General features: G+C 41.5%; 1 protein-coding gene across 1 annotated transcript in view; it reads left to right on the top strand.

The window, feature by feature from the left end:
- The first annotated feature begins 8,972 nt into the window (after positions 1–8,972).
- The window catches only part of SLC26A9 (solute carrier family 26 member 9), a 28,754-nt gene continuing 14,936 nt past the window's right edge, over positions 8,973–22,790 (top strand). Inside the window, exons 1-10 of the mRNA XM_003767623.2 lie at positions 8,973–9,213; positions 14,045–14,184; positions 14,609–14,719; positions 15,651–15,826; positions 17,301–17,465; positions 18,100–18,252; positions 19,075–19,157; positions 19,956–20,103; positions 21,768–21,881; positions 22,264–22,341. Of these exons, the coding sequence (XP_003767671.1) occupies positions 9,089–9,213; positions 14,045–14,184; positions 14,609–14,719; positions 15,651–15,826; positions 17,301–17,465; positions 18,100–18,252; positions 19,075–19,157; positions 19,956–20,103; positions 21,768–21,881; positions 22,264–22,341 (1,293 nt within the window). The 5' untranslated portion in view covers positions 8,973–9,088. The remainder of the gene's footprint in view (positions 9,214–14,044; positions 14,185–14,608; positions 14,720–15,650; positions 15,827–17,300; positions 17,466–18,099; positions 18,253–19,074; positions 19,158–19,955; positions 20,104–21,767; positions 21,882–22,263; positions 22,342–22,790) is intronic.

Genomic DNA, 22,790 nt, shown 5'->3' with positions numbered 1-22,790 from the left:
GGGATTGCATTCCATTCTTTTCATTCCAGTGGGAAGGGGAATAGAAAGAAGAAAAAAATAGATGTCTGCTCATGGAAACAATTTTAATTTAATTTTAAGAAAAAGTCTTCTGGAAAAGAAAATTCTAACAGCATTTCCTTTGATCTCAGGTTGGAGAAGTTGGGATGGGGTAGGGATGAGAGAAAGATGGAAAAGAAAGAATAACTCTTGGAATTCTATAGGTGTAAAGGAGCAATTCCTTAACATTCAAAAATGACAAAAGTCAGAAAGCTGTGAGGAGTCAAAGGAGGCAGGAGAAATCATTAGTAAAATACCATGGATAACCAGTTATCTTCAACATCTCACTCAACCTGAAAACTTTATCTCAAATCAACCTCTCTCCTTCCTTCTCCCCTGTCCCAGTCTACTCCTGATTAACTGGATCTCCCAGATCCTTCAGCTTATAGAGTTCTCCAGTAGCCAGGACCAAGGTGAAACTTTTAAGTGACTTTTACTCTTAGGATAGTGATTGTCACAGGAAAGTACTAGTGATAAGAGTTAAAGACTGATAAAGAGAAACCCACCTGACCAGATTATGGATGGGGAGGCCCAGATTCCATAGTGAGTCTGAGACCTATCCTTCATAATTAATTCTATGTACTCCAGAAGAGTGCCCAGCTCATCCCTCATTCTGCCTGATTGCTTTGTACCTATCTCCCCAATAAATCACATTCTTTCTTCACTGTCCTGGAAAACTGGGGGAGAGACCTGGATAAAATAAGGGGAAGTGGACAGCTCTTTCCAAGTTACACATATGGTGGAAGGAGGGGAGGGGAGAGAGATTGGGTACTTTATCCAAGGTCACACAACAGTCAGAGACAGAGCTAAGAAGAGAACCTGGGAGTCCTATTGTCCCCCAGGGCAAACCAGACAAGCCCATGGCTGTCCAAAGCTTCTAATGAGATTTCACAGACCACTAAAATCTCCAAAACATAAACAAAAAGTCAAGGCTTTCTTCTCCACTAAAAACAACTTTTTTTTTTTTTAAAGACCAGATGTGATTTATGAGTTTAAAGAACTTTCACTGTTAAATGTCCCTTCACTGATAAGGATGAGCCACTTATCTATAATTTTAGAGAGTTGCCCATGATCCAACTATAGTCTTGCCTCATTTCTAGTCCCTTTCTCCTACCAAACTGTGACTTATAGAGATTAAATGACTTGACCATTGTCAAAAACTTATTAATGCCAGGCTTCTTGATTCTAAAGCTGGCTTCCTATCAATGGTTACTTCTCCATAATGATTTTGGTTTCCCAATCTCCCTGGGTCTCAGTTTCCTTACCTGAAAAAATTGTTCTAAATTGATGGTTCTATGAATGCTCTAGTTTGATCATGAGGAAATCAGAAATCCGAGTGAGAAATCTGGAACTTCAAAAAGGTAGAGGATGGGGGTGGGGGTGGGAATGGGAGTGAGTGAAGAGGTGTTTAGTGAGAAGAGTAGATTCCACAGCCTCTCTTCATTCAATAAAAGCCATTTTCCCATTTCCTTTTTGCTCTATACCAATCCTCTATCTGGTATCATAAGGAATCTGGAATAACTTTGTCCCAATCCCAGGCACCTTCTTTTACCAAGTTTTGCAAGACCATTCTGATGTCCTCTTTCCATGAATGAAGGGATGAGAGCATGGGGGACAGCTGTCCCCAGAAGCCCCTATTTCCCTAACCATTACCACAAGTCCTTGAATCCTTCTCCCCCCCCCCCACAGTCTCCCAGCTAAAATTTCTATAACTCCCACAGTCCTGGGGGAGACTTAGTTTCATTCTCCAGGCCACGGGTGGGTGAGGGGATCTCCCCTTTGTTCCTGGTGGTGTCATATGGCACCTGCTATTCATTCCTAGGTGCTGAGGGACCTCAAAGGGACCTGAGACTGTTTGATCTGAGGCAGGTCTCACTGATACACACCAATTGTAATAGAGCACTTGACTTTTTTTCAGAGATCCTGACATCAGCCTTCCAGGCTACATGTTTGTTTAAGGATTGAGTCCTCACGTTCCCTACAGCTCTCCCTCTCATTTTCTCCCTCCCAAGATTCCCCACCCACAGCTTGACTTTTCAGGGACCCTATCCCAGAGGCCCAAGCAGCAACCCTGTACCCACCCCAAGAAGACCCTTTCTAAGATCCACCTTTCCCAAGAGGCAATGCTTTCCCTCCTATCAGGGTCTGAAATAGCCTTCCTTCCCAAGCTCCACCCCATTTCAAACACTATGCTTGTAATTAGGAAGTATGACAGGCTCCTTGTCCACTCAACTCTTGGGGTAGGTCCCAGAGTTGGGGGTTTGGAACTTTTGTCAGTCATGAGTCCAGAGAGCAAATCCAGGAAGTCTAATTCTTCCAAGGGATAGAAGTATCACATAGTTCCTATGAACCATAGAAATGCCCTCAGTCAATCAAAAACATTCATTAAGTGCCCACAATGTGCCTTCCTACGAAGGCAGTACTGAAATTCAGTCCTACCTTACCAGCAGGCAGGATCATAGCATTATAGAGCTAAAGTGGGAAAGAACCTTATAAACTACAGAACACAACCTCTTTACTTTGCAAACAAGAAAGTGAAAGCCAAAGAGGGAGCAAGAAAGAAAGGAAGGAAATGTGTATCTTTTAAGCACCCCCTTGTGCTAGGTATTGTGTTAAATGTTTTAGAATATTATCTCACTTGATCTTCACAATAGTCCTGAGAGGCAAGTGCTCAGTTTTACATTTGAGGAAACTGAGGCAGAAATTAAATGACTTGTCCAGTGTCTGAGTTGAACTCAGGACTTCCGTCCGATTCCAGATCCAGTAATCTATACTCTACATCACCAGCTGCTGCTAGATATTAAGTATTTCACCTAAGTTAACATGGTTTAGACCAAAGCTGATTCGAATCCAAATCTTGTGACTATACATCAAGCATGCTTTCCATCTTACCACACAATCTCTACATCATCTTCCTTCACTTTGTATTGCAAATCGGATTGTGTATAAAGGTTGAGATCCTTCCTCCCTATACTAACCTGATTCAAGGAGCAGAATTTGGGCAAATTATATGTGGCAAAGGATGGAAGCATATTTTCCAGTCCCCACAAGGCTATAAAAATCTATTTGCTATTGTTCTTTGGGCATATTCTTTCCCTGTGTCATTCCATCTATCCTCAAGGAGGCCCCACAGAAGGAGAATTCAGCAATAAATCTTTTTTTTTTTAAATAAACTTATTTAAACATTTTAAAAAACTTGAATTCTTAATTCTCTCTCTCCCTCCTGCCCCACCCTCACCCATTGAGAAGGCAAGCAATATGTTATCATTTATGAAAAACATTTCTATATTAGCCATGCTATCAAAAAAAGTGAAAAAAATATATTTTAATCTATATTCAAAGTTCATCAGTTCACCTCTCTGGAATAAATAACATTTTTCATCATGGATGCTTTGGAATTATCTTAGATTATTATATTGAACTATAATAATCTTAGATTATTATATTGAACAATATATTAAACAATTATTATATTGAACTGTGATTCACAGCTGATCATATCGCTGTTGTCTCCAGTCTTCTCCTAGTTCTGCTCACTTCTTTGTGTATCAGTTTATATAAGTCTTCCCAGATTTTCTGAAATCATCCTGCTCATTATTTCTTTTAGCACAGTAGGATTCCATCAAAATCATACACCACAACTTGAGTGAATGATGCTACTATTGCTCTCATGAAGGTTTTTTCATTAAGACTCTCCCCACCCTTCACTATCTTCTTTTTCACATCCCTAAAACCCACCCAGGAGCCAGAGTGGTAATCGGAGAAGGCTAAAGCCCAAAAGCAGCAACAGCCAAGATTGGAATATGATGCTGAGAAGCCTAATGGCTAGGGAATGGAGCAAAGCTTCATTTGATTCAGTGAACTGAACTAATAGTGATAATATCAATAGTTAAAATTTATATGACAAGACAATTTCCTCGGGTCAACCCCAGTGAACTAAGAAATACAACTATCATTGTCCCCATTTTATAGGTGAAAAGGACTGAAGTCATAGACTTTGGGCCTGGAAGGAACTTTAGAGACCATCTAATCCAGCTCCACTATTTCACATGAGGAAACTGAGACCTAGAAGTGACTTTCCTAAGCACACACAAGTGAAAAGTCTAGTGCTCATTCCTCTATTACCATCTTGCCTCAGGACTGAAACTAAGCTGTTTACCCATGGGAAAAATAGCCAAAAAAAAAACCCAGCTAATTGCTCAATCAACAAGTACATATTAAGCATCTTCTTAGGGAGGTAGAATGATATTGGAGAAAGAGTCCTAGATTTAAAACCAGAAGACCTAAATTAGAATCCTAGCTCTGCTACTCTTTCCCTTGCTTTCCATTTTACCATACTATATCCACATCATATTCTTTCACTTCCCATTGCAAATTGGATTGTGTTAAAAATGCCCTCCTCAAGGAACAGAATTTACAGATGGAGAAACTGAGATTCAGAGATGGAAAGAAACCATCCATTGGTAAAATGAAGGGTTTGGATATAGCTTTTAGGTTTCATTTTGACATAAATCTTATGATTCTATGTGCAGGCAAGGTAAAAGCCACTGAGAAATCAAATGATAATGGTTTTAAATTTGGAAAGGACCACGAGGGTCATCTAGTCCCATCTCCTATTTTACAGATGAGGAAAATTACTCTCCAGGGTCACACATCAAATAAAACTTGAACTCAGATCTTCATGATAAAAAGTCTAGTACTTTATCTATTATATCTTGTTCCCTCTCAAGATAAAATATAATATGACCTCTACCTTTAAGGAACTTAAAGTTTAGTTAGGGAGATGAGATACACACAGATAAAAAAGATAACAATTCTGTTATGGCAGAAGGTAAGAACCAAGTGAATGAGACAGGCAGAAAGGACTCTTATGTCATTCCAGAAGAAAGGAAATTACTGTGGACTTGGGAGGTCAGAAGAGGATTTAAAGAAGACAAATCTGAGTTGGGTTTTGAAGGCAAGTTTTTGAAGGGCAAGTTCCAAATAAGCAGAGACAAAAAAGAAAATGACAACTCCATGAGTTCAGAAGAAGAAATATGTTCACAAGTTATTTGGGGACAGTATCAAATGTGATTGGAATGAAAAGCTCCAGATAGGGAACAGATAAGTTTGAGGAGGCAAATTGGGACTAGACGATTGAGGATTTTGTCAAATTAAAGAGTCCAGATTTAATCCTATAGGTGACAAGAAAGGTATGAAAATATTTTGAGGGGGTAAGTTATATGTACAAAGTGATGTTTTATGATCGATCTTCCAACAATGAATTGAACCCAGAGAGACTGGAAGCAGAGAGATCAGTTAGGAGATGATGACAATAATCTAGGTGAGAGGTGACAAAAACCTGAAGGAGGTGCTAGTAGGAATGGAAAGAAAGGGACAGATGCATGAAAGGTATTACCAAAGGAATTATTGACAGATCTTGTTGACTGTTTGGATGTGGGGGTGAGGACAGGGTGGGGTCAATGATGACTCTGAGGTTTCGAGGCTGAGTGACAGAGAAGATGATGGTGTTGTCATTAAAATAAATAGGAAGTCTGGAGGAGGAGTTTGATTGGGGAAGAAGATGAGTTTAATTTTAACAATGACTAGAACTTCTAGTTTTTAAATAAAAGCTAGTTTTTATTGCAAGCAAAAAAAAAAAAAACAGTAACAGTTTTCTGGTCTTTCAATAAAGACTAGGAAAGTTTCTCCCAAAACACTGCAACCTATTGCACGTCACTAAAGCAAGGTCACCCAGCTTAGCAGGTAACCCCAAACTCCTCTTAGTGTTTATATAGTACTTTAAAGTTAGCAAAGATATCCTATCTTATATGAACTTCATAGCAGCCCTGGGAGATAGGGGCTTCAGGGACAACTGCCTCTGCCTCCATTTCATAGGAAACACACACAACAAGGTCAAGGGATTTTTCCAATCACAAACCTGGCGTCAGAGTCAGAATTTAAATCAAAGCCTTCCTGACTCTAAGTCCAATTCTTAACATTATTTCTCACAGCTAAGCCATTTTCAATTCAATGTCAGTGAGCCCCTTTGGAGCTATCACCTTGAGAGGAATTGGTTAGACTTCCCATAGAAATGAGTTTAAAGACCAGTTAGTTACTGTGGGGTCTCTGAGAAACCAGCTTATTTCTTATAAACCATACCATTACTCTGGGATCTTAAAAAAATCAGTACGTGCTAAGATCAGAGAGGATAGAAAGAAGAAGCTGGGTGGGGAAACTACCCCCATGTTTTCTCAGGAGGATTTCAAACAACTCTAATAGCTTTTCAAGTCACCACTATCCATCACTCAACCAGCCCTTGAAAGACTAAGCCTGTGAAGTCACCCAACCACTCCCCTCCTTTCTTTCAAGTGAATGGACACATATGACATGTGTCCACTTCCATTTTCCCCCTCTCACTTTAATTTCCCCTTACCCTTACCTAAAAGGAAGGCTGCAGCCAAGGAGAGTAGCCAGCTTTATATGGCTGTGGGCCAAAAAAAGTCCCTTTTCTAAGCCTCAGTTTCCTCCTCCATAAAGAGGGGGAGTTGGACTACAATGCCTTCTAAGGTCTATGATCCTAAATCTATGATCCTGAGTGGTTTAATGGACAGAGTATTAGACTTTCGGTCAGGAAAACACCTCAAATTCTTATTAATTGTTAGACCCTAGGCCAGTCACTTAAATTCTGCCAGCCTTGGTTTCTTCATCTGTAAAATGGGAATAATAACAGAATCTACCTCCCAAGGGTTTTGTGAGGATAAAATGAAATATTTGTAATGCACTTTTCAAACCTTAAAGATCTTTATGAAAATTTCTTTGATGTTTCAATTATGTCCAAGTCTTTCTAACCCCATTAAGGATTTTCTTGGCAAGTATACTAAAGTAGCTATCCATTTCCTCTCCAGTTTATTTTACAGATGAGGAAACTGAGGCAAATAGGGTTAAATGACTTGCCTAGTATCACACAGCACACATGAAGATTCAAGTCCTCATGACTTCAAGTCCAGTGCTCTATCCATTGTGCTACCTCACTGCTTTCTATGAATGTGAACAGGGGACAACTAGATGGTTCGATGGACAGAACATTGACCCTAAAATCAGGAGAGCCTGAGTTCAAATGTGGCCTCAGACATTAGTAGCTGTGTGACTCTGACAAGTCACTTATCCCAATTCATTCTCTCTCATTCTCTCTCTCTCTCTCTCTCTCTTTTCCTCCATCCTTCCTTTTCTCTCCCTCCCTTCTCTCTTCCCCTCCTCTGTCTCTCTGTCTCTGTATGTGCGTCTCTGTCTCTCTGTCTCTCTCTGTGTCTCTGTCTCTGTATCTCTCTCTCTCTCTCTCACACACACACACACACACACACCCTATGAAAGTTAGCTGTTATTAATGGTATGATCTGGGTTGTCATCCTCTTGCTTCTTCTTTCCCCACAGAAACGTTGGTAGCAAATAATTACTTTGATTAGTTAGACTGTGGTGGAAAATAAAATAAAACCTTTGGGTTTCATAACCCAAACTGTATCATGGCCTAATAAAATAATTAATTCTCCATCATCACCTGGTACTTTCATCTTTTGAAGCTTCAATCAGGATTTGACAAAAAGAAGGGAGGGTTTACTTTCTCACCCCACCCCCAAGTCTATGAGATATTTTAAAGTCGGCATGTTTGGCAGTTAATAAATTTGAAGACTGGTTTAAAAAATATGATCTAGAATGGCAACTAGGAAACATTAATCTAATTCAACCCCTTTAGCATAAATACAAGGAAACTGAATCCTAGAAAAGTAAATGTCTTGGCTGGAATCATATTGTGAATTAGCGCTAGAGCTCAGATTTTCGGGACTTCCAGTCTTGTGCTAACCATGTGCCTTCAACTAACTTATTCAAATCTGACAACCATCACCACCGCCTATCTGAAAACTGGTCATGAACAACAACAACAACAAAAAACCAGTCTCACCTGGCATTACTTCAATTTTCACCATGGGTAAATGGACAAGTGGCTCTTAGCCAAAGGAGAGGCAACCCGTCTTCTATGTAGCTACTCGGTTTCAGACCCAAATCAAATGATTTTCCAAACCAGCCACACCTACTCCCAACCTCTTCACTCCCCTTCCCCAACACCCAACTTGTCCCCTCATGGCTTCCTCATAGCAGTAACCCACACCTTGCCCTTCCCTTCCCCCTCTGTTCGAGTGTCAATCACCCCCACTACCACCCCCATAGCCATCTGGTCTCTCCCTAATCAGGCAAGAGAGGGGAAGCTCACTGCTCCCTATCCCCCCTCCCCAAAGGCACTTCCTCTAGCATGTAGCCATGGAGTGTCAAAAGGCCAAAGTGATAAAGAGATGGTAAAGACGGGAGGGGAAAGGGTTAGGCTCAGGAAACTGTAGGAGTGAGAACTGATGGCATGCCTCATCCAGATTTCCCCAAACAAGCTATTGTCCCAGGAAAACCTGTTAGTGGAGTCCTAGATGCCTAGATCTGACACCTCGCTCTGACACCTTAGGCTGGTGGGGTCCTCCTGAGGTCATGTTGGAAGCTATATTAGAAACTGCCTCCAGGCAGTTTATTTGCACAATTTCTTCTCCACTTATTGACTTCTCTCATAAATGAGAAGGGAAACAATATACCGAGAGGCAGTGACTTAGGAGTTAGTAAGGAGGGAGGGACAGCTGGAAATCAGAGATTGAGTAGGAACTTGAACTCAGCTCTGCCCTGGCTCCCACCCTTCTTTTCTGGTCCTTACTGAATGCTATGATTTCATAAGTGTGGGGTGCCAGCTATCTCCCAGGGCCCGTGTTTCCTTCATCAGTCACTGGGAGGGAAGGTCGAGCCAAAGAAGTGAGTCCTATGGAAGGGCTTGAAAGAGAAGAGGGAGGCACCTTCCTGGATGGGAGGTAGTCCCAAGTTCAAGGGGTGGGGGAAAGCTAAGGGACAAATCTGCAGCTAAAAAGCAAGAGGCGGGAGAAGGCCTCAGCTGGCACTGAGGAGAGATGCCCGCTCACTGTCACCTCCTCTATCTCCACCAGGACTCATAGAAGTCCCAGACATGAACCAGCCCAGACCTCGATACGTGATAGACCGAGCTGCATATTCCCTCACCCTTTTTGATGAGGAATTTGAGAAGAAGGACCGGACTTACCCAGTGGGCAAAAAGCTTCGCGATACTTTCAGGTAAGATGCCAAGCTCTGGCCATGTGGAGGGTTGTCCCCTCACTAGTTATTGGGTGAAAATCTCAGAGAGCTGCCTGGAGGAAGAAGAGAAAGAATTCCAACATCTCCAAACTCTCTTTATGGAGTTCTCATTCCACCTTAGCTCTCTAAGCTCTTCTCTATTACTCCTTTGGGGGATGCTATCAGAAATACCTTGACTTAGGTTTTGCAGAAGCAATAAGGGGGTCTCCATCTCAATCCTACAACTTCCTTTAGTCCAGAGAAACCTTCACCCACTTACTCCCCTCCTCTTACCTGTTAAGGCAAGGAAGGTTGGGCAAATAGGGCAAAAGCAAGGATCTTACTGCTCCCCATCTGCTTTGTTCTCCTGGTTGCCCCAGCCCCATCTTTTCTTTCTCTAACTTGTGGCCATCAATAAGCAAAAGAGATTCCTGGAGGCAACAAACTGGATGAAACAACTTCATATAAGCAGCCCCAGGAGTCTCACCTTGGAAGTATTCTAAGGACCCAAGTCCCTGTCCTCTCCTCACCCAGATTGTGGGCAGTCCTCAAAACCTGTCATGGGTTGCCTGGCTCTAATCTCCCCTCCCCCTAGAGCTAGAGAACAGCTGATTCATTTTCTTGGATTGAGGTCACTGGCAATGACTGGGGCAGTGATGCAGGTGGAACTGGTTCAGGCTGGGAGGATCATCCACTTGAATCTCTGCCTGAAATCCCTGGCCCAACCCCGCTCTTCAAGGGAGGCTCAGCCACTGTGGTTCTAGGTTCTGATGCCAGTGCTGTGCGTGGCCCCTAGTTCAGAGTTTCTTTGACTTGATGAGCACCGCCAGCTAATGGATCCAAAGAAAATAGGAAATCTATGCCCTATGCTGTTCTGGACTTGGGCAGAAGGGATAAAAAGAAGGCTATTGTTCTGAAAGGTGGGAAATCGTGTGGAGGATTAAAGTAAAGTGGGCTGATGAATTCAATTCTACTTCTCACACTTTTCCACATGGATGCAGTGAACAGACTTTAGGAATCACTCCCTGTACCTCCCCTGTGACCACTACCTTCTTTTATCACTTTGTCAATACCCAGTAGGATCTAGATATTTTCTAGCTTCAATAGTTAACATCTGTTTCTAGCTCTTTTTGAGATTTGTCTGTATTAAAACAGACTTGCAAATAAGGTTAGCCCTTTACCAGCCCTGGAGTATAGCTTTGGCCAGCGGTATGATCTCCAGATTGTCAAATTTTCACTGTGAATATTTACAGATCAGAAATCAGCAAACATTACAAATCAGGGCTTGATTTATTGTTTTGTAAATCATCTAGGCTTTAAAAGTGATAGAAAAATATCAATAATGCAGATTCAACTTTTAAATATGTCCTTTTGGTGGGGGGAGAACCATTTATTTAAAATATGCCAACATACTGGTGCCTTTAGTTCTTCTCAGGAGAAGTCAATGTCTTCTGATACTTGACACTAGACTATTGACACCATATCTGGGCTGAGTTTCCAGAGAAGCTTCAAGGGTTGTTCTGCATTATTTGACCTGCTTCTTTGTCTTGGCCCAATGACTTCTACTTTCTGTGCTATCTGCTTCAGGAGAAGCAGGAAATTCAGCCAGGACTTTTTTGTTGATCAATGATACTGATGGGATCTGAGTAGCAATTCCTAGTTCAAAATACAAGGCACAGGGCATATGTGATGAATTCACAAGGATTTCTCTTTACCAAAAGGTGCCTTTATTTAAGACAAGAGGTTACAGACAAAATGAAGAAGTAAAATAGGCACTAGAGGTGGTAAACAGAAATAGATTTGGGAGAGCAAGGAAATAGAGTTAGCAAGGAAAGGGGTTTGGAAGAAGCCATTACAGGAATATGCTTTGAGTTGGGAGTACACCATTGACTGGCATCCTAACATAGAGGAATTTAGCAGATTAATCAGAGTTAGGTATAGGAAGGAGGAAAATGTCATTAAAGAGAAGATTGCTCTGAGGAGAGAAAGAGGACTTCATAGTGGGTTTAATCCTGAAAAGGACTTAACAGAGATCTTCAATATGTGGACATCTTTTATTGGGGAAATATAACCTCAGGAGTTTCTCAGGGGAGGAGAGGAAATACCAAGGAAGAGTTGGGGAGATAAAAGATGTGTGTTGACATTGAGACTGTCTTAAAGATATTCTGGGAAAACCTGGTTCCTATCAAGGCTTAACAAAACAGTCTAGGAAGTTCCCGTTATAGGTATCTTAAAAGATTATAATTGGGGCATCTAGTTGGCACAGTTGGAGCAGGAGGACCTGAATTCAAATCTGGCCTCAGACACTTAATACATCCTAGCTGTGTGATCCTGGGCAAGTCATTTAACCCCAATTGCTATAGCAAAAAAAAAAAAAAAAAAAAAAAAAAAAAAAGAAAAGAAAAGAAAAAAGAAAAAAAAAGATTATAGTCAAAGCAGTCTGGGCAAATCATAGTAGCCTTAACTATGATAATAAGACAATCTAGGAAACTAAGTTCCCAGGAGGATCATTTTTAGCATTTACTGACAAGGGGAAAGTTTCAGAATTCCCATCAATAACATTGGTCTTCCCTACTTCCCTACTTCTATCAAGGGTATCACCATCCTTCCAATCTCCAAGGCTTATAACTTTGGCATTATCTTTCAGTTTTTACTCTCCCTCACAAATCAAATCCATTTTCAAATCTCACCCTCCATAACACACCTTGTAATCATCTTCTCCTCTCTAATCATATAGCCACCATCACAATTCAGTCCTTCATTACTGCTTATCTGGATTACTTTTCTCCCTTCCTCAAGTCTCTTCTCCTAATCCATTTTCCACATTGCTATCAAAATGAGTCTGACTATGTCATTCCTCTATTCAACACACTTCAATGGCTACTTAAAATTTAAACTCATATATTTGACTTTTAAAACCCTTTGAAACATACCTTTCCATTATTTATTAATCTCCTTATCATGATCTATGGTCCAACCAAACTGGGCTTTTGTCCCTCATACACAATTCTCCCATCTCCCTGCAAACTTAGAATATAGTCTTTCCTCCCCTCTATCTCAGAGAATCCCTTCTTTCCTTCAGAAGTACACTTTGATAAAAAGTTTTTCCCAATCTCTCTAATTTGCTGGGACTGCACCTTCTCTCCCTAGACTACCTTATGTTTATTCTGTATACATTTTTAAAATGTACATACTTTCTGTCTCCAAAGCAGGAAGGGTTTCATTGTGTCCTTTTGTATCCCTAACACCTAGCACAATGCTTGGCACATAGTACATAGTAACCACTTAATAGAGATATATTATTGTGTGCTGAAAAGAGTTTCAGTCTTGGAGTCAGGAAAACTTGGAATCAAAGCCCTCTTCTAATATGTGCTTGTTAGTTGTGTGGACTTAAACTCTCTGACCTCGATTACTTCATCTGTAAATTTGAATTAAATGATCTCTAAGACCAAAATTCTAAACTCCTATGAATCAATGCCTGTCAATTATCTGATTGATTACTGGTTGAGAAAACTAAATTATAAAAGCCAATTCCTGCCAGTTTCTGGGGCTTTAAGAAATTTCCCAGATTTAGTAAGAAATTTCCCAGACTTAGCAAGATACAAAGCATTTGCTGTGTTGGTTTAGGTTTTGGGTGACATCCAAGAGACCTAATATCGGGAAAACTGTTGTTAAGCAACACCAAAGAGTCAGTCAGTGACGGTAAAGAAAGAAGGGCTACTCAAAGAAGGTGGATGAATCACCAGAATGAGCCTTGATTCCATCCCCAAATGCTTGATTGCATTGAACTGGACCATGGAAAGCAAATTATTACCCCCCAGATGCACATACCTCCACCCCCATTCATCAATCCACCTTCTGACAGCCTCCATTCTCAAGTCCTTGTTCCCTGGCCAAGGGAGTTCCTATGAAAAGGCTGCAAGGCCTTGGACAAACAGGGAAAGGATCAACTCTCCCCACCCTGTGTTGACCAATGAAATATTCCTCCACCTACCCCCTACCAAATGTAAGTTGTTTTAACTAGGGAAAGGACCCATGTAGGGGTGTGTGTGTGTGTGTGTGTATGTGTGTGTGTGTGTCCAAGTTTTCCCATCTTAAAGACTGAGTCAGCAAGGACATAACACTGAGAAGGCAGTGCAGTCTCCTCCAGTGTTGCTATCTAAAAAATGAGCTGGTGACTAGCTTCATGATGGTTCGAATACAATCCTGACTAGAAATATAGATCAGAAATTCCAATTTTTCAGTGATGAAGAAAGCCATCTACACCCAGGGAGAGGACCATGGGAGCTGAGTGTGGACCACTACATAGCATTCTCTATTGATGTTTGCTTGCCTTTTGTTTTCTTTCTCAGTTTTTTCTTTCTTCTTGATCCAATTTTTCTTGTGCAGCAAGATAACTGTATGGATATGCATATATATATTGGATTTAACATATATTTTAACCTATTTAAAATGTATTAGACTATCTGCCATCTAGGGGAGAGGGTGGGGATTATTTGGAACAGAAGGCTTTGCAAAAGTCAATGTTGAAAAATTACCCACGCATATATTTTGTAAATAAAAAGCTTTAATAAATTAAAAAAAAAAAGAAATATAGACCGAATTACAACAAAACTCAAAGTTTTAAACCTAATATAGGAATTTCGGTCTAGGTTAAAGAAGTCACCTTCTGTCTACCATGAATCAATTATTTATATAATCAGTGTCTATAGATGAGCATAGATTGTAGTGTGCTAGACCTTCTAGCCCAGGCTGTCTAATCCTTGATGCTGTTCCTGATGGATGATCCCTAGTGATCCCTCCTGTGACATGTTCCTCACTTTCCTTCCAGATGTTCCTCTGCCAAGATCAAAACTGTGATATTTGGGCTTTTCCCTGTCCTCTCATGGCTCCCCAAATACAAGATCAAGGACTATATCGTGCCTGATCTGCTTGGGGGATTGAGTGGAGGATCCATCCAGGTCCCACAAGGTGAGAGATTCCCCTTAGGCTAGATATGATGTTTCATATCCCTGTCTAAAACAAAACAAAATTTGAAAAACCTATAATCTTGAACCTTAAGGTGAGCCTTCCTTAGTCTCCAAAGGCCCAAACTGGGGAGCATTGGCTAGGATTCCCCTAAGGGTTGGGGTTGCTTCCTTCAGGTATATTCCCTTGGGTGACCTGCTTTCTAAAGATTAGGCTATGAGACTTATTCATTGTCAAAAAGTATGGTGCAGCCTGTCGAACGAAGTCTAAGCCTTAGAGCCAGCCTTCAAATCCTAGATCTTCCACTGACTCCTTGTGAGGCTATTGTTCCCCTCTCTGGAACTTATTATCCTCAACTGTAAAGTGAGGAAATGGAATGAGGCAACTCCTGAGGTCCTTTAAACTAATGATCTCATAACTTCTTCAGGCATGGCTTTTGCACTGTTGGCCAACCTTCCTGCGGTCAATGGTCTCTACTCATCCTTCTTCCCTCTCCTGCCCTACTTCTTCTTGGGTGGCGTGCATCAGATGGTACCAGGTAAAAAAACCTCCTGACCTCCAATTCCCCCTCCCCATCTTCCTTGTTGGTGAGTACAAGGATCTAAAAGGGGTTGCTTTATCCGATTCATCCAGAAGAGGAAAACTCACTAAGATGTTAAAGAGACTGCAACCTTTGTCATTTGAGGACTGCTCCAAAAAATTGGGAGTCTGAGTCCCAAAGAGATATTCTTAAGATCTTGATTAAGCTTAAGAGCTATCATGGGAAATGAGATGACCTCTGAAGTTCCTTCTAGCCCCAATTATCTATGCTTCTCTGATTCCCTGAGGGGAGTTTATACTTTCTGCTTGGTCCTAGAGAACAGAACTGGGAACAATGGGTGGAAATTATAGGAAGAGAGATGTAGGGGAAATTCCTGGCAATTAAGAGCAATCTGAAAGTGAAATTGGCTAACTTTCCTTATTATGAATAATGAATGAAAAATGAATTCTCTGCTGGTGTAGGGATGGGGCCAGGGGAATATTCAAGTAGAAGCCAATGCTTTGGGTGAGATGAGACTAAATGACCTCTGAAGTCTCTTTGAGCTAGGTCTCATTCATTCACTGCATGATCCCAAAGGCTTCTCACTTAGCCTTTCTCCCTGATTCTCATTTTCTATAAAATGAAGAGTACAATGGTTTTGTCATTTTCATGAGGCTGTTCCAAGGCTAATGTGTATATCTAGAAGTATCTTGTACAAATATGAAGAAATTCTTCATAATAAATAATAAATTGACTCATGGTGAGGTAGAGGGGGAGAATAATATAGAATTATTGGGAGCAGAAGCTTTACTCAAGACTGCCTTCCCCGGTAGAATTACTATTCCTTTGGCCCCCTGAGGGTTGGGGAGATATCCCTGGGACCATGGGTGGTTGTAGTGGGTATTGATCCAAACTTCTGTCTTTTGCTGGGGTGGGTGGGGCACCACAGGTACCTTTGCTGTTATCAGTGTCCTGGTGGGTAACATCTGTCTGCAGCTGGCTCCAGAGTCAAAATTCCAGGTCTTTAACAATGTCACCAACACAAGTCATGTGGATATAGCAGCCATGGAGGCGGAGAGACTCCATATATCAGCAACACTGGCTTGCTTAACAGCTATCATTCAGGTGAGTGGCAAGGGCAGAAGAGTACCATCAAGACCCTGCTCCTTCAGAGTATGGGAAGTAAGGGCCCAAGGAGACAAATCTCAAGGGTTTTCAGCCCTTATGGGTGGTAGAATAAGTTGCCTTTTCAACCCAAGAATTGTTAAGCTTTCTAGAAACTATTTCTTCCCTCCTTCTGCACAAAACCAATTACTATAGATGGAGGACAGAAAGGGCAATGTCTAACCTATTAAAGCTGCTATAGCAATTTGCCTTCTCCCACAGAACTGGAAGAAGACTTGAGAAATCAGCTCGCTCATACTCTGTTAGATGAGAGTTAACTTCTGAGATTAGAGGCTTAGAATTCTATGTCAAAGAACATTAAAGATTGCTTTATCCAACATGCTCTCTATCTATATCATTTTCCTCCATAACATTCTCTTTAAGGGGTTGTCCAGAGATCTCTGGAAAAGATCCCCAAATCTCAACCTGTCACTGGAATTCCAGTGTCTGATAACCTCTTCTCCCAAGATATTAAAAGTCTCTCTGAAATCCTTTCTAATTCTTTATATACTTAAAGGCTGCTAAGAAATGTCTCTCTTCTACTCCCACTGCTCTCTAAACGCCTATCATCTACACCATCTACACCACCAGTGTACCTGAGCCAGGAATAACACTTTTTATATGACTTTTTCCCCCTAAATACATATTTTATTGTAAAAAGTCCCACTTCTCATAAATATGTGCTTTGATAAGTGACAATCTAGGACCATAGGATTTTAGAAATAGGAGAAACCTAAGAGTTCAGGGAATTTAGAGCTGAAAGTCATTTTGGACATTATCTAGACCACCTACTCCATTTATCAGAGAGGGAAAACAAGGCTGAATAGTAAGAGTGACCTGCCCAAAGGTGACAGCAGAACCACATTCAAACCCAAGTATTTTGGGTCCAAATTAAACATGCTTTCAGCTAACCTCTACTGCCTCCTAGAACAGGAATACAGGGATGCAGCTGGATGGTGTGGTGGATAGAGCACCAGTCCTGAGTCAGAGGGACTGAATTAAAATCCAGCCTGGGATACTTAACACTTAAGTGTGTGATCCTGGGCAAGTCACTTAATCCCAATTGCCTCAGCAAAAAGAAAATACAGGAAAGGCCCAAAACTTCTTACAAACAATGATTTATATGGGCATGAGGATAGGGATGGGGAGCAGGTGAAATCTCAGACCTTACTTGGGATATACAAAATGCCTCATCCCAGTCCAGTCCTACTCCAGTGCAAGGCACTGTGTTAGAAACCATAATAAATACAAGATAGTCCTTGTCCTCAAGGAACTTACAGTTTAGTTGGGGAGATTGGATCTGTACAGTAAAAGATCACTACTCACTCATGGATGCAACATTCTGCTGTTGTCCTTGGTGGTAAGGCTGTGGCAATAGCTCCGGACATGGTCCCAAGTAGGCAACTCCATTTCTCTCTCTTTCTCCTTTGCCCAGATGGGCTTAGGATTTGTACAGTTTGGCTTTATAGCCATCTACCTGTCTGAGTCCTTCATCAGAGGCTTCATGACTGCTGCTGGGCTGCAGATCCTGATCTCTGTGCTCAAGTACATTTTCGGGCTGACCATCCCCTCCTACACCGGCCCAGGAGCCATTGTCTTGGTAAGTCTGGAACCCAACCCAGAGGGCTGGGGAAGTTACTTGAGAATATTTCCTGCCCTTTCAAATTTGCTATTTTAAAAAAGTGATGAGTTCCTTTCATGAATTCATTCATTAAGCATTCATTAAATCCCACACTATATAAGACACTTTGCTAAAAACTAGGATTACGGAATGCAACAATATCCTTGAAAGCACCTGAACTGGTTGATCACCTATCAGGAATTGTGCTAGCAGAGTCTTGTACTCAGTGGGAAGTTTGGAGTGGATGGCCTCTAAGGTCCCTCCCATACCTATAATTTTAATTCCTGTTTCCTTCCTTGGTTTCTCGTTTGAGTGCTGGTCAGAGGAGTTCTTCCTTAAATCTAACCTTGTTCCCTTTAGCTGTACCTTAAAATCTGTTTGCTCTTGTTCCACTCAGGGACAGAGAAGGAATTGATCTCCTCTTCTGATGATTTCTCAGATCTGGGTTGAGGAGGGTGGTGGGTATGAGAGGATGAATTTTGTTTCACTTGGGCCTTTTTCAAGCCTGGTACAGGTGCCCAGAAGCGGACATATAGAAGGGAAAGGAAGGTAGCCTGTGAAGGCAATGAACTCTTCTTCCTGATCAACTCTGATGTCCCTGCTCTCCCTCTAGACCTTCATCGACATCTGCAAAAACCTGCCCCATACAAATATTGCCTCGCTTGTCTTTGCCCTGATCAGTGCTGTCTTTCTGGTGCTGGTGAAAGAGCTCAATGTCCGCTACATGCACAAGATCCGAGTCCCCATCCCCACAGAGTTGATTGTGGTGAGGACCTCCATCGGAAATTGGGGTTGGGGTTGGGAACCTGGACTAATGGCCAAGGGGGCAAAAGGACGATGTGAAACTAGCTTCAGAGGAAGCAAATTTGTATGCAAAGGCCTGGCCCTGCTGTTTCCTACTTATGTGAACTGGGAAAAATCATTTTACCTCTCTGGGACTCAATTTCCTTATCTGTAAAATAAGAGAATTAGACTAAATTAGCACAATATCTTTTATAGCTTTAAACTTTTATGATCCCTGTGAAGTGAAAGTATTAGAGTTAGGCTTAAAGAGCCTGAATTTAAACCCTGGCTTTGTCATTTATAACATCTCCTTCCTTTTCAGGACCTCATCTATAAAATAAAGGAGGGTTGAACTAAATCAGAAGTATAAGAAACATGGCCCAAAAGCAACTCATGGCCCACCACACTCCTGTATTTGGAAAATCCTTTATAAAACAAATTGAAAAACAATAAAACCAATAATATTACATTTTAAAACTGAATCAATAAATGGTCTACAGGGATCCTCATATATAGCTTAGTACCCCCCTTTTCTATTTAGATGACTTTTAAGATTTTTTCTGAGTATATAAGCTATTATCTTAAGATCTAGTTATAAAGACATTAAAGAGTCCATCCTGCAGTCAGTGAAACAGGAAATCAGGCAGTGAGAATCAATCTTGGTCTATGTCTAGCCCTCCCAGGAGAGTTTCTGTCAAACAGTTGGAAACAGAAGGGCCTGGGTTCCTTTCATGAAAGAAGGAAACCTGATAGAGGCTCAATGCCCTGGCCTTGGCTCAGGCTCCATCTTTCCCTTCCTCAATAGGTGGTGGTGGCAACGGCTATCTCTGGGGGTTGTAAGATGCCCAAGAAGTATCATATGCAGATTGTGGGAGAGATCCAACAGGGGTGAGTGGAAGCTGGCTGGGAGCGTGGCTGACCCACCCAGACCCAGGCCCAATCTAGAACCTTGGTTCTACAGCATAAGACAGTACTGGATTTGTGACTCAATTTTAGGGGTTCTCATTAGGACATTCACATCCCCAAGGCTAGCCCTCAGTCTGTGTCTCCAGGGAACAATTTTATTGGAATGTAGACCTAATTTATACACAGTTTGCTAGACAGAAAATCAGGTGAAGGCTAGTCTGTTCAGAGGAAACATTTCTGCTTTGCCTCTATCCCAAGATTACACCCTTTAAGCCACTTGGAATATAATGGTTCAGTCAACGTATATGCTGAGTGCCTACTACAGGCAAGATATTATATACAAGGTTGTGGAAAATTAGAAGTTCATCAGTTACATTCCCATAGTCCTGGAAGGTAGAGTGCAAGAAAAGGACAAAAAATGGTTTAGAATCAATGGATCCAGCTTGTAATCCCATTTCTGCTACTTAGTGATGCTATAGTGAGCAACTCTCTTAAACTCTCTGATTCCCCAGCTTTCTCCTCTGTAAATGAGAATAATAATACTACGTATACCTCTAATGGATGATAGATATAAAAATATTATCATTCTCTTCCCTAAAAAGGTGGATTTGGCCCGAATAATCTCTCGAATCCCTATAATTTCTCAAATTTTATGATTCTGTGATTCTTATTTGACCATACCCTGCCCCACTCCTGATTCCCATACTCCTGCTCCCTCCTCCTTCCATACACATGGACACACAGAGTCCTGATCCTTTTTCCTCTTTGATTCCATGACAGATTCCCTACCCCAGTGTCCCCCATAGTCTCCCAGTGGAAGGACATGATTGGCACAGCCTTCTCCCTGGCCATTGTGGGTTATGTCATCAACCTGGCCATTGGCAGGACCCTGGGAACCAAACATGGCTATGATGTGGATTCTAACCAGGTAATGCAAGCAGAGGTATAGAAATGTGTTGGGAGCAGGGAGGGAAGAAAAGGGGATGGACAACATTACTGGAGAAGCCGTGCAAAGACAACTGCTGGTAAGGGTTAGCTGTAACTGTGTAGATAATGGGGACTAGAACATTGAAATATGGGCTTGTTTAACACCATTGTTGTTTGTAGAAACACTGAGATTCCTAAAACTTGGTGATAAAAGGGACCCTAAAGATCTAGACAGAAGCTCCCATTTCACAAATCATAGGATCATGGATTTAAAGCTGGAAGGTCAAGTCCAACCCTCTTTACTTTACAGATGAAGAAACTGAAGCTCACACTTGGTAAATATTTGAGGCAGGATTGGAGTTTCTATCTTTCTGACTCCAAGTCCGACATTTTACCCATTATACCATTCTGCCTCTGAGGAAATTTGCTCAAATAAAGAACATGACTTACCCCAGTTGCCACTGGTGGTATGCCTCTGAGTAGGCCAGAGAACCTAGGGGACAGGAAGATACAGTAGAAAAGACCACTAGGCTAAGAATCAGGAGATTTGGGTTCTGGCACATTGTTCTAGGTAAGCCCAAATTCCTATACCTGTCTGGACTTCAGTTTCTTCATCTGTAAAATGAAAATCTTGCACTAGATCAAGGCTCTTGGACTTTCTGTGTTGACTGGTGAAGTCTACTGGCCTCTTCTCACATTAATTTTAATTCACAATGTAAATTTAAATTAAATTAAATTAAATTCACAATTGAAGGAAATTTTAAATTTCAGAGGTTAGGGAAATACTAAAGTAATTTTTCCCCATCCAAGTTTACAGACCACCTGAGACCAATCCTTGGGGATTAAGAACTCCTAAATTTCAAGATACCTAAATGGAGCAATGGATAAAGGTCCTGAAATCAGGAGGACCTGAGTACAAATTCAGCTTCAGACATTTAACACTTACTAGCTGTGATCTTGGGGAAGTAACTTAACCCTAATTGCTTCTCAAAAAAAAAAAAAAACAAAAAAACAAAGCAAAGCAAAAACAAAACTCCTAAACTAGATGATTAGAGTCCCTTCCAGCTTTGAATTCTCTGTAATTTTGTTATTCATAGAGCTTCTCTAGAACCCCACCTCGGTTTATATTCTTCTGGCTCTTTGCAATTGGCAAAGCTCACCTTGAAGCCCTGAAATATCTTCCTCCTAAGGCCCAATCATTTCTATTGATCTTGTCCCTAATGATGCTTGTGGCATGTAGGTGACATAACAGATAGAGTGCTGAAATTATGGTAGGAAGTCCGAATCATGAGATCATTGTGCTAGTGTTAGAAGGGATCTTGGGGGGGGGGGGTCATCTAGTCCAAACCCATAATTCTACAGAGGAGGAGAATGAGTCCCAAGGAGATTAAATGATTTGCCCAAAGTCACAGAGATTTTAAGTATCTGAGTCAAGATTTGGACCCTAGACTTTTGAGTCCATTACCTATGTTCTTTCCAATGTCAGGGTCTGTTGTGCCATGCTAGATCTCAGAGTTCACAGTTGAGTAGGAGAGACTCTCCTACTCTAGGTTCTCCCACTGCCTTACCCCACACACACACTCATGCTCCCACTCTACCCAGACTGATGTCCATCTGCAGGGGAGATGGGCTCTCGATTTCTAAGCATTACTTCTCTCCCTACAGGAAATGATTGCTCTTGGGTGTAGCAACTTTTTTGGCTCCTTCTTTAAAATTCATGTCATTTGCTGTGCTCTCTCAGTTACCCTCGCTGTGGATGGAGCAGGGGGCAAATCCCAGGTGAGCTGGATTAGGGGGAAGGAGATGTTGGGCAGTATATCTCCCTAAAGTCAGTTGGGAAAACCCCTCCAGAAGGACCAGGTGTCAAGTTGGACTCTAAGAAGCTCATCACACTACCTCCACCCAGATCCCTTACACTACCCTAGCCTAGAAAAGTGGAAACAATTAAGGTCCCTAGACACTTTTTTTCATTGTCCTCTATTGGAATTATCCACCACCACCCTTCCTTCCACCACTTCTGGCTGAGGCATTGAGGGACAGGGACAAATTCAGTTTATGCCCTATCCTCCTCACTCTCACCTTGTCCTCATCTCATATACCCTGCCTCCACCTCTTCCACTCCCCTCAACTGTTCAGATGTTTTTTTTTTTACTCTTCATAGGTATCAAGTCTGTGTGTGTCACTGGTGGTGATGATCACCATGTTGGTGTTGGGGGTCTATCTGTACCCCTTACCCAAGGTAAGAGCAAAAGTGGGGCAAGCTGAGCTAAAGAAGGGGAAAATCACATAATTATAAGGTATTAGAGATAGAAGAACTATAACAATGACCCAGATCAAAACTCTGAAGCATGAATCAAAGAGATTAATTTCTTGGAGGAGAAAGACATACATGGAATTGTCAAGGGTGCAGGTACTAACATAAAATCTGAGGTGCCTCTGAGCCTATAACACTTATGGTGGTCTTACCTCAAAGAGACAAGGCTACAGAGAATCTGTCTTTCATAGGATTGTGGATTTAGAGTTCAAAGGAAGCTTAGACATCATTGGTTGACATTTCTCATCGTACAGAGATAGTAACACAGTTAACAAAAACATTGGACTGCCTGCCAGCTGAGTGAGGGGAGTGGGGGAAAGGTGGGGAAAATTTGCAAAGGTCAATGTTGGAAAAATTACCCATGCATATGCTTT

This window comes from Sarcophilus harrisii, chromosome 4 (assembly GCF_902635505.1).
Source record: "Sarcophilus harrisii chromosome 4, mSarHar1.11, whole genome shotgun sequence".
Taxonomy (NCBI): Eukaryota; Metazoa; Chordata; class Mammalia; order Dasyuromorphia; family Dasyuridae; genus Sarcophilus; species Sarcophilus harrisii.
The sequence above is the reverse complement of the archived record's forward strand: the minus strand, read 5'-3'. Positions and strand labels throughout refer to the sequence as shown.